The sequence below is a fragment of the Talpa occidentalis genome, unplaced genomic scaffold (genome assembly GCF_014898055.3).
Source record: "Talpa occidentalis isolate TD23 unplaced genomic scaffold, MPIMG_talOcc4v2.1 talOcc4.9, whole genome shotgun sequence".
Lineage (NCBI taxonomy): Eukaryota > Metazoa > Chordata > Mammalia > Eulipotyphla > Talpidae > Talpa > Talpa occidentalis.
In genome coordinates, this window is record NW_023605305.1 from 68908681 (window position 1) to 68920990 (window position 12310).

A 12310-nucleotide genomic window follows, 5' to 3' on the forward strand; every position below is an offset into this window, starting at 1 on the left:
TTCACCAGAGACAGAGTGGGGAACAGAACAGGCAGATAGACTGAAATACACTGCTGAGGGGAGCAGCGGGCAAGTCAGGAGAGATCCGCTGTGCCATGTGGGTAGCTCCCTGGCTGGGGATCAAACTCGTGCTGCAGTTGCGTCTTAACCCCTTAACGCCACCAGGGAGGCCCTAAACATTAATTTTTGGGAGAAATGGGAAAACAAAAAATCTAGTTGACCATGTTCTCATCTTGCAACATGTTATAGGGTCAGAGGCCTATATTAGGAACTTGGCCATTTAAGATCCATGATAGTTCATTAACCCTTGTAGACCTGAGTTTCCATATATGTGAAGTGATTAATATTTATAACCTAACAGGGTTGTTACAAGGATGGATTTTAAAAAGCACATACTATAGGCAGCCGTCCTTCTGCACACCCGTGACTATGCAGGTGCTTCTTTCACCAGCTCTCACCTTTCCACAGGGCAGCAGCCTCCTGCCTGCCTATGACCTGTACCAGGCTGGGGCTTCTCTTAACTGATCTCCCTCAGCGGAGGCAGCTCTCCTCAAGGCCACCCGCCGGCAACCAGGCCGACCTCTCTCAGCAAACCTGTCCCTTTCAAGGCAGTTCTTTCTGCCCTCAAGTGTCGTGCAGTGTCATTTACTCTCCTATCCTTTTCTCTAATAAACCTGCTCTTTTAAATTAAAAAAAAAAAATGTAAAATAAAAAGCACACAGTACAGTGTTTTTCTCATAGAGGCTTAATAAAGTGTTGAATCTAAATCCTAGAACATTCTATAATGTTTATGCACCAGATCATGCATAAATATATACATATACATCACACATCTTACGCATGTTAGGTTTTAGAAGTTGATTTCAAACCACTTTGAACATAATGTAGTTGCAGATTGTGTCAGCCTGGAAGGTGGAGAGGGAACAGGAAAGACAAGGCTCTCAGATGACTTTTGGAAGACTCATGAAGTTTGGTTTCTTACAGTGTTTTTCATAAAGAAGAAAACATGTCATTAAACAACTTTATTGTTTCATTCTGAGTAGTAAAGTCACATTAAGAAAAGCTGAAGAGGGCCTCCGCGGTGGCGCAGCGGTTGAGCGCTGGTTTGCGAACCTGCCCGCAGCCTCTGCGGCACCGGTTCGATCCCCGGCTGCTCCCCAGCCACCAGAGGAGGGTCCCACATGGCGCGCAGACCAGACCTCTCCTGCGGCCCGCTGCTCCCCTCAGCAGTGTACTTCGGTCCTTCTGCCTGCTCTGCTCCCTGCTCTGGCTCTGGTGAATTCTCTCACCCTCCCGCGCTTCTGACTGTACCCAGTGCATGTATAAACAAAACAAGCAAATAAATAAATACATAAATAAATAAACATGCCTCTATAAAATTAAAAAAAAAAAAAAAAGCTGAAGAGGGCCTCCCCGGTGGTAAAGCAGTTGAGCACTGGGTTGCGAAGCTGCCCGAAGCCTCTGCAGCGCCGGTTCCATCCCCGGCTGCTCCCCGGCCACCGGGCGAGGGTCCCACATGGCGCGCAGACCTCTCCTGCCACCCGCTGCTCCCCTCAGCAGTGTACTTCGGTCCTTCTGCCTGCTCTGCTCCCTGCTCTGGCTCTGGTGAATTCTCTCACCCTCCCACACTTCTGACTGTACCCAGTGCTTGTATAAATAAATAAATAAATAAATAAATCTTTAAAAAAAAAAGAAAAGCTGAAGATGGGCCAAAATTTTTTTTTTCATTTTTTAGCATGTAAATGAATGTTTTAGTTTACACACAAAAATGTTTTGTGTAAATGAAAGGATAAGGGATTGAAATAAGAATTGAATAAAAGGTGATTTGTTTGGTTCCCAGAAAATAAACGGACTGTAGTACTTGAGAATCTCTTAAACAAGTTCAGGCTTTATCCCACAATATTTTTTTTAAGATTTATTTATTTATACATGCAAGAACTGAGGTACAGGCCAGAGGTGTGGGGGGTGAGAGGATTCACCAGAGACAGAGTGGGGAACAGAACAGGCAGACTGACTGAAACACACTGCTGAGGGGAGCAGTGGGAGAGTCAGAGAGGCCTGCTGTGCCATGTGGGTTGCTCCCTGGCCAGCTGGGGATCGAACTCGTGCTGCAGAGGCTACGGATTGCTTCATAGTGCGGTGCTCAACCCCTTGTGCCACCAGGGAAGGCTTCACAATGTTTTTTAAGTGTCTTCCCCCCTCCCCAATTTTTTATGTGGTTAAATACATATAAAATTTACCATCTTAACCATTTTAAATGTACATTTAGTGGTAGTAAATACCTTCATAATATTGTAACCATTGCTAATATCCATTACCATAATGCCTGTAAAACTGAAACCCCATACCTATTAAACAATTCTCCATTTCCCTTTTCTCCTAACCGCTGGCATCCACCATTCTACTGTGTCTGATTTTGACTAAATATCGCATATAAGTGGACTCATACAGTCTTTGCTTTTATATGACTAGCTGTTTGACTTAGCATAATGTCCTCAAAGTTCATCCATGTTGCAGTATACTATAGAATTTTCTTTCCTTTTGAAGTCTGAATAATATCCAGTTGGATGTGTATACCATATTTTCTTCTGTCAGTGGACACTTGGGTTTTAAAACATTTTAGCTATTATAAATAATGCTGCTATAAACATGGGACTACAAATAGCTCTTCAAGAGTGTTCAATTACCAGAAGTGGAATTGCTGTATCATAGGGTAATTCTATTTTAATTTTTTGAGGAACCCACCATACTGATTTCCATAGTGGAGGTACCTTGCAGTTTACTTTTCCACCAGCTGCACAAGGGTTCCAGTTTCTCCACATCCTGACCACTTTTCTTTTTCTTTTTTTTTTTTTTTTAAAGTACTAGCTATCCACTAGGTATGAAGAAATAGCTCATTATAGTTTTGATTTGCATTTCCCTAATGATTAGTGGTGTTGAGATCTTTTCAGATGTTTATTGGTCATTTGTATATGTTTTGGGAAAATGTCTATTCATTTCCTTTGCTCATTTTTGTATCAGGGTGGGTTTTGTGGTTTTGCTTGTTCTTTTTTCCTCAGTTCTGTGTGAGAATTTTAATTATAATTTAGAACCTTGGTGTAATCACTTCATTTCCTGAAGAGACTTCAGATTTCATTTCTCCAGCCTCTACCAGAGAAGGCATACTGCTTATTGCAAAAAGCAAAGCTATCTGTATAGGAAGAAGAGAACAAATATTCACGATTTTAGCCAAATTTCTCTCTGGGAGTCACTGAGAAAAAAGTTAAAATGTGCATCCTCAACAAACTACAGTTAACAAGCCATTTGGAATTTAGAGAATTGAGATTTCATACTAACCTCTTACAGAGTTTGTTAGTATAAACATATGAGGTATGGAAAGACAAACACTTCTTAGGAAAGCAAGGTGATTACGTTATAGTTATCCAATCCCAATCCACATAGTTGAAAAAGACATCTGTTTAAAACACTATGCTGGGGGCCTCCCTGGTGGCACAGCGGTTGAACGCTGGGTTGCGAAGCTGCCCGCAGCCTCTGCGGCGCTGGTTCGATCCCCAGCTGCTCCCCGGCCACCGGAGGAGGGTCCCACATGGCGCAGACCTCTCCTGCCGCCCGCTGCTCCCCTCAGCAGTGTACTTCGGTCCTTCTGCCTGCTCTGCTCCCGGCTCTGGTGAATTCTCTCACCCTCCCGCGCTTCTGACTGTACCCAGTGCATGTATAAACAAACCAAAAAAACAAACAAACAAATAAATAAATAAAAACATGCCTCTATTAAAAAAAAAAAAACACACACACAAAAAAAACCACTATGCTGGGCCTCCCTGGTGGCGCAGTGGGTTGAGCACAGCACTGTGAAGCTGTCCGCAGCCTCTGCAGCACAGGTTAGATTCCCGGCCAGCCAGGGAGATTTCCACATGGCGCAGCAGAACTTTCCTGTCTTGCCCGCTGCTCCCCTCAGCAGTGCTTTCAGGCCACTGTCTGCCTGTTCTGCTCCCCACTCTGTCTCTGGTGAATCCTCTCACCCTCCTGCACCTCTGGCCTTTACCCCAGCTATTATATTAAAAAATAAATAAATAAATCTTAAAAAAAAACATGCCATCTATTGTTTGTAATACCTTCCTTGAATCATACTTAAGCAAGAGATAGATGAAGGATCATAGTATTTCAGAAGTAATTCCCAAGTGGTTGACATCCTCTTATCTGCTGACATGGGAGAAAAGGAAGTTAAACTATGGCTGCAATCGAAGGGTATAGAATAGTTCGTTCACTTTCTTCCAGTTTCCCTGTGCATTTTACTTGTTAGATATTGGGGCTCGGTATTTTTTGCTCTGAAGATCAATACTGTCCTGTAGTAATGTCAGTTGCAATGTAAATTGCAATTCATGAAGGGGAGTTACCTGAGGAGGGGAAGGAAGAGAAGATCACCTTGGAATAAGCGATATTTTTCAGTAATACAAACCTAAGGGGCCTGCCCAATAGGGGATTTGTGGTTGACATTAGACGCTGGTCCTCAAAGATTAGAGGAAGAAGGAGGTGCGAAAGTTAACTTTTTATCCATGAACCAAAGTTAACCTTTATATCCATTGCAACTATTTTGTCCAGTGCCATCTCAAGTATCAGTAGACTGAATGTGAACCAGACTTCTGAGCAAGCCAGTTAGAAGAGGCTGCCAATGGAGCTGCTGAATTGGTGGGGGTGCTCTTTTGAAAGTCTCAATATACTCCATTGTTAATAGTCGGGATGGCGATATCTGTCTCAGGATTGTTGAAAAGTAAAACAAAGTTTAAAAACTAGTGAATGATGTGTAAACAAGTTTTTGGTGTGAGGGAAGAGTCATTTACTAACCATTTCCTACTGTATGCTTAAGGTATGGGAGTGGGTCTTGGTGATATAAACTAATTCTTGGTCTCAAAAGAAAGTTCCTTCCAAAAGATTTATATTTGTTGGATTCTAAAGAAATTAATTTGTGAGCAACTTAAAAATGAGTGATTGAGGTTATTAAATCCACCAGTCTCTTAACTTGTTTCCCCTCTTCCATAAGTGCTAATAGCCAAACATTACACTTATCGCTGAAGAACTGGTTGCAAAGCTGATGTAATTTCTCCAGCCAAAATCACAGTATTCTTTCTGAACAAAGCTTTAATTTAAAACTCATGTTGGCACTGAAATGGGGGGAACGGATTTTGGCTTGAGACATACTTAACCTTGACTCACATGGAAAACCAGCCCTATCCAATGTGAATTGGAATAGTTTACTTATTTTTCAACTTCTACAATTTTTTAATTTTGCCTTTACAATATATCATATATCTGTCCCCTTTCCTCTTAACTTTTGCCATCTTATTCTACCTAAGCCACTGTTTTCCCCCTTGCTTGGGATTCTGTATAGTCCTTTTACTGGTGTCTTGCTCTTTTTTATGCCTTCCACAATGAATTCCTCTTACAGCAGCCACAATTACTTTTTTAAAAATATGTACATATAATCATGATTATTCTGCTGAACTTGGTGTTAAGGCTCTGGATAGTGACTCCCCTGTGTATATTGTAGTCACCTGAAAAAAAAAATTACCTAGCGCCTGAGACTTAACCGCTTGTGGCGAGGCCTTTTTTGAGCACCCAATCCAAAGGAATCCCCTAGACTAGACTAAAATTTAAATTTTGTGAGTCCCCATGTGTGTGTGTGTGTGTGTGTGTGTGTTTGGTTTTACTCAGACTCCTTCTAGTAGGATACAACAAACTTAATGAGTAACATGGACTATATCTGTATCCTAGATATTTAGAATAATGGATCAGGGAGTGTTTGTTGATATATGAATAAGTCTTGTCCTAAGTGTATTCAGCATTGCTTATTCTTAGTACATAATTATAATACTCAAAAATAGTGATTAAAAGCGGAACTATTAGGGCCTCCCTGGTGGCCCAAGGGGTTAAGACGTAATCTATGAAGCTGTCCGCAGCCACTATAGCACCAGTTTGATCTAGGCCAGGGAGCAACCCACATGGTACAGCAGACCTCTCCTGACTCGCCCACTGCTCCCCTCAGCAATATATTTCAGTCGATCTGCCTGTTCTGCTGCCCATTCTGTCTCTGGTGAATCCTCTCACCCCGCCCCCTCCTAACCCCGCACCTCTGGCCTGTACCCCAGTTCTTGTATGCATAAAAATAATAAAATCTTTTAAAAAAAGGGGGGGCCTATTAAATTGTGCTTCCAGCTTACACTGATTCACTACTTATAGAAGGATTTTGCTTGCAAATTAGGTTTAGTATTTCAGGATATTGAAGATAGACAATTAAACTGATTGTCCTCTCCTGTGACCCTTTTTTAAATTGTTGAATAGGATATTGGAAATATGCTGCTGACCTTCAGAAGAGATGGCAGGTGCAGAAATTAAATTGAGCCATTTGAGTATAAAGGATGATTGAATACTGAGGATTACATGAGATTGCTAGGAGGGAGTATATAGGGAGACAAAAACCCAGGGCACATCCATAGAAAAGGAGCCAGAGGAGTTTTATTGTTTTTAGATACAACATGAATCCAAGACTAGTCCACGAACGGAGTAGGGAAAATACTTGCCATAGGGAAACATCTGAATTACAAACTCTTATTATTTTTATTTTTTTCAAAAGATTTATTTATTTATGCATACAAGAACTAGGGTACAGGCCAGAGGTGCGGGGGTGAGAGGACTCACCAGAGACAGAGTGGGGAGCAGAACGGGCAGACTGACCCAAGTACACTGCTGAGGGGAGGCAGCAGGCGAGTCAGGAGAGGTCTGCTGCGCCACAACTCCCTGGCTGGTTGGGGGATGGCACTCGTGCTGCAGTGGCTGTGGATAGCCTCACAGGCCCTTCAACACTTGTCTTTTTTTTTTTTTTTTTTTTCAGCAATAGTCATCGTTATTCAAGAGGTAAAAATACCCAAATATGTGCTGTTGATTTTTCCCTCAGTAACTTTGTTTTTATCCTTCTTTTCAGGATCTGACTGGCATAGAATCTATGGATCAGTGTCGCCATACCTTGGAACAGCATAACTGGAACATAGAGGTATAATAGGATTCATTCTTAGCTTATAATAGGATTCATTCTGAGCTTTTTTTTCTTTGGTCTGATAATGAGCCGAAGACATGTATTTTTTCCACAGCAAGAATCTTTTCTCAATAGATATTTTTCCCCAAATGTGTAACTCCTTAGTCTTTACAAATAAATGTGTGGAAGAAGTGGAAATAAATGTGTGGAAAAAGTGGAGATTAAGATCAAAGTTTACAAAATCATAGAAAAGTTGGTAACCAGATCCCTCAATATAATATACACCTCCCTCAATTTTTTCTTAATGGCTCTTTGGGAAAACTATTGTCTTTTTGTATATTCGCTATAACCCAGATACCTTATTATTTAGTTTATTCCTTTGAATTTCTAGGTAGTTATGCTGTCTTCAACTTAATGATTTGTTCAGTACATGGATCTTTTGTTTCTTTTCCTTGATCATTGAATTGGCTAGAATTTCAGAACAGTGTCATTTGCTAATGTTAATAGTAGCTGTCCTCACTTATAATGCCTCTGGTGTTGTATTATTAAGTGTGATGAGTTTTGTTTTGAGAGGACCCACTAGAATATAGACTCCATGAAAGCAGAAACCTTTTTTTTTTTTTTTTTCCTACTTTGGTAAGTGTTGTAGCCCCAGCATCTAAAATTAGTCCTGGTATTGAAAACTAATCCTAGCACATCATAATTCAGTAAATATTTGCTGACTGTTCTTCCATTCTTGGTACTTTGGTGGAGGGTAAGTGATGGATATGTATAAATGGAGGTGTGAAATTTTATTCTCAAAATTATATAGGTATGTACATGATTGGAACGTCAATAAAATTTGAGAAAAATTAATGTGCTTTCTTCGAAAATGCTTTTTTCGTAGAAATGTTCAGTTTTTTAGCATAGTAGCATTCCTTTCAGTTTCCAATTTTTCTGTGTTTTCTTATCTTTTTTTATTTAATTTTTTAAATATAAGGCTTGCTGGAGATTGTAACTCTTTTTTTAAAGCATTTTTTTAAATATTATGCATGCAAGAACTGGGGCACAGGCCAGAGGTGGGGGGAGGGTCTTGGTGAGAGAATTCACCAGAGACAGAGTGGGGAACAGAACAGGCGGATAGACCAAAATACACTGCTGAGGGGAGCAGCGGGCTAGTCAGGAGAGGTCTCCTGCTCCATGTGGGTAGCTCCCTGGCCAGGGGTCCAACTCCTGCTTCAAGCTTCATCTTCATAGGTTGTGTCTTAACCCCTTGTGCCACCAGGAAGGCCCCCTGGATCTCTATTTGGTTAATAAAAAGCTCTTATAGTAATCAGTTCCTTTCTGGTTTTTTATTAGAAAACTGGTATATTTTCACTTTTTGTATATTTATTTATATTCTTTTTTTCCCCAAACTTCAATTTTTACATTTTGGTTAACTTATTTGTACTTTTCCTTGCATTTAAAGATATGAATTGTCTTCTGGAAATATATTTTAAAAGGTTTGATTTTCTTCTTTGTCTCGAGTTATTTCGGCACGTATTTGGAATTCCTAGCACCTAGTATTTTATTTTTTTGCTTTTGTTTACACTTTTCATAGTAATCTTATTTTCTATAGGTGTCTATTGAGGTTACATATTTTTTAATTAAATATTTTAAGCTTAGAGAAAAATACAGAATAGACAACATAACCCTGCACCTGCCATATTGCTCCTAAAAGCCAAACATTTTGCAATACTTGTTTAAAACTTTTTCAAACAAACATGGATAAAATTGAAGCCCTATGTAAGTTGCTTGCACATCCCCCCAAACTCCTTTTATTTCCTTCTTTCCACATGTAACCTCTGGTCACAACTAGGTATTTATCAAGGGATGTGGTTTTTGTGGAATAAAGGTTTAAAGTCTGTATTCAATCAGACGTTCTAAAATGTATACTTAAAAATTTCTATTTCCCTTTTCTTTCCTATTTGTTTAATGAAATCACATGAAACAATGAACTTAAATGTGGTTTTATAGTTTTCTCTATTTCCCACTAGTAATATCTCTTTTTTTTTTAAGATTGATTTATTTATGTATTTAAAAACTTTTTTTTTTTTTAATAGAGGCATGTTTTATTTATTTATTTGTTCGTTTGTTTGTTTTGTTTATACATGCACTGGGTACAGTCAGAAGCACGGGAGGGTGAGAGAATTCACCAGAGCCAGAGTGGGGAGCAGAGCAGGCGGAAGGACCGAAGTACACCGCTGAGGGGAGCAGCGGGCGGCAGGAGAGGTCTGCGCGCCATGTGGGACCCTCCTCCGGTGGCCGGGGAGCAGCCGGGTATCCAACCGGCGCCGCAAAGGCCGCGGGCAGCTTCGCAACCCAGCGCTCAACTGCTGCACCATCGGGGAGGCCCTATTTATGTATTTAAGAGCTGGGGTATAGGCCAGAGATGCGGGGGATGAGAGGATTCACCAGAGACAGAGTGGGGAACAGAACAGGCAGACTGACTGAAATAATACTGCTGAGAGGAGCAGGGGTCGAGACAGGAGAGGTCTGCTGCGCCATGTGAGTTGCTCCCTGGCCGGCCGGGGATTGAACTCGTACTGCAGAGGCTGCGGATTGCTTCATAGTGGGGTGTTTAACCCCTTGCACCACCAGGGAGGCCCCCCACTAGTAATATCTTTGGGTTATTTTTTCTGTTTATAAAAATGAAACATTATGAAAAATTGAGTTTATGAAGTTCAAAATGAAAGTTCTTGATCATCATACTTGAGATAACCACATTTGCTGCTTTAGTATATATCCTTTAAAATGTATATAATCAGTATGCTTATAATATGTATATACTTTTCCAGTGTTAATAACAATTGTGTCAAAAAGAATGCTTACATCTAAAATACATTAATGAATTCTATGTCCATTTTGACTTAGAAATGTTAGAAAAAATTGCTGACTTCTGTATAGTTTTGAAACCAAGCAATCCCAGGGGAAAGGGGAAAAGACCCTGTTAGCGGTCTCTCTCCTTACCTACACGATTACAACTGCAGGACATGACTCAAAAACAGACATGTGGGGAGAAAAAACAATAGTAGGTTTATTAACAGGGAGTTAGAAAATGGAGAACTAAGACAGTGAGAAAGTTATTTTATCCTACCCCAGATAGTGTCCATGGTTCAGAGTTGAAGCAGTCGCCAACTATGGCAAAATGACAAGAAGTTCCTTAGCAGAGGAAGCAGTAGCCAGCATGTAAAGATGGCAGCATGCCTGCTGAAGGGAAACCTGGAGGTGGCTACGCACATGGTGGAAAGAAGCCAGGCAGCCAACTAAAGAGGAGACCAGAGGATCACATGGTCTGATGTCATTGACCACCAAGGAGCTGAGAGCAGATAAGAGCTGGCTCAGTGTGTTATGGCTTTTAAATTCCCACGGTATATTCCACCCCCTTCTCAGAAGCCTCCTTACTCAGGATGTCAAAGAAGAGTTCAGATACTCAGGGCTACAGGGGTGGGTGCCACTCCTCTAACAATTTGACTATTTTATTTGACACACAAAGACACATAGCTGTTAGAACTCCCTTGTAATGATTTGTTTTGCTTATATTAGATGATGCTTTCTTTAAATTCTAATTAGATTAATACTGTACCCCTGCCTTTTTCATTTATTGGTTTACAATTATTTGGCATAAAGTTAATAAAAACTTATTGTAAAAATACTGGTGCACTTGTGCACACCCACACAGGTAAATACTTTGAAGAGATACAGAAGAAAATGATCACCCTTAATCCCACCACTTCTTAGATCGCTAGTGTTAAATTTTAGTGTATAATCTTACAAACTTTTTAATGTTCATTTACATGGCTCTGTAGATTTATATATAATTTTCTTATTACATAGATGAGATTATGCCATATTTACATTTCAATTTTATCTCTTTTAGTTAGTAAAAAACAGTTATAACAAAGCTAAGGTATAATATGAAAAAAAATCCTGCTTGGGCCTCCCCGGTGGCGCAGCGGTTGAGCGCTGGGTTGCGAAGCTGCCCGAAGCCTCTACAGCGCCGGTTCATTCCCCGGCCACAGGGTGAGGGTCCCACATGGCGCGCAGACCTCTCCTGCCGCCCGCTGCTCCCCTCAGCAGTGTACTTTGTCAGTCTGCCTGCTCTGCTCCCTGCTCTGGCTCTGGTGAATTCTCTCATCCTCCCGTGCTTCTGACTGTACCCAGTGCTTGTACAAATAAATAAATTTAAAAAAAAAAAAAAAAAAAAAAAGAAAAAAAATCCTGCTTGATTCATTTCCTTACCATTATGTCTGAATCCCCCTGCACTCCCAGGGTTGCAGTATTCACAAATTCTTTTATGACTTTTTTCCTGCCAGATGTACTTGTGCCTGACTGAAAACATGTGTATTTTCCCAAGAAAACCAAAAGATCTCAAAGTTTTTGGTCTCATTCTTTACACTTCAGAATTATTGACGACCCTTTTTCTTATGTTTTTTCTTTTTAATTTATTATTACAAAATATTACCATATTACAAAATAAAATGAAAAAATTAGTTTATTGAAAAAGCTTGTTGCAAGTTAACATGAATTATTTTTGTATTTTTCTATTGAGGTTTACAGCAATGTATATGATTCAGAATCTGTGTTCACAATTCTTTATGTTAATGTAAATATAAATCTCTTAAATGTCTGACTTAATGGAAAATAGTTGGATTTTCATATCAATTTCTGCCTTCAATCTGTTGTGATATGTTGTTTTAAAGTGTATGAAGAAAATTTGGTTTTACCCAGATACGTAGCTGGAAATGGGAGGAGTATTTCAATAACTTTTTTAGATAACTGAATTTTCTTTAATATTGTGGTAGTTTCTTAAAGTTGCAATATGGAATTTGAGGGCCTCCCCGGTGGTGCAGCGGTGGAGCCCTGGGTTGCGAAGCTGCCCGCGGCCTCTGCGGCGCTGGTTCGATCCCCGGCCACCAGAGGAGGGTCCCGCATGGCGCGCAGACCTCTCCTGCGGCCCGCTGCTTCCCTCAGCAGTGTGCTTCGGTCCTTCTACCTGCTCTGCTCCCTGCTCTGGCTCTGGTGAATTCTCTCACCCTCCTGCGCTTCTGGCTGTGCCCAGTGCATGTATAAACAAAACAAACAAACAAATAAATAAATAAATAAAAGCAATATGGAATTTGAAAGAATATCAAGGAGTTCATCCTCTTTTACATTGAAATCTATTGTTCTGCTTGCACTTTGAATGGATCTTCTACCAATTTTATAGCTTCATATATTGGTTACTGTATTAATACATACTTCCAAATGTTGATGCATTTTATT

The 12310-nt window shown here is 40.3% G+C and overlaps 1 protein-coding gene across 1 annotated transcript in view; it reads left to right on the plus strand.

Annotated features, from left to right (window-relative positions):
• Positions 1-12310, plus strand: part of FAF2 (Fas associated factor family member 2) — a 55747-nt gene that overhangs the window by 21838 nt on the left and 21599 nt on the right. Inside the window, exon 2 of the mRNA XM_037498229.2 lies at positions 6977-7045. Within this exon, the coding sequence (XP_037354126.1) occupies positions 6977-7045 (69 nt within the window). The remainder of the gene's footprint in view (positions 1-6976; positions 7046-12310) is intronic.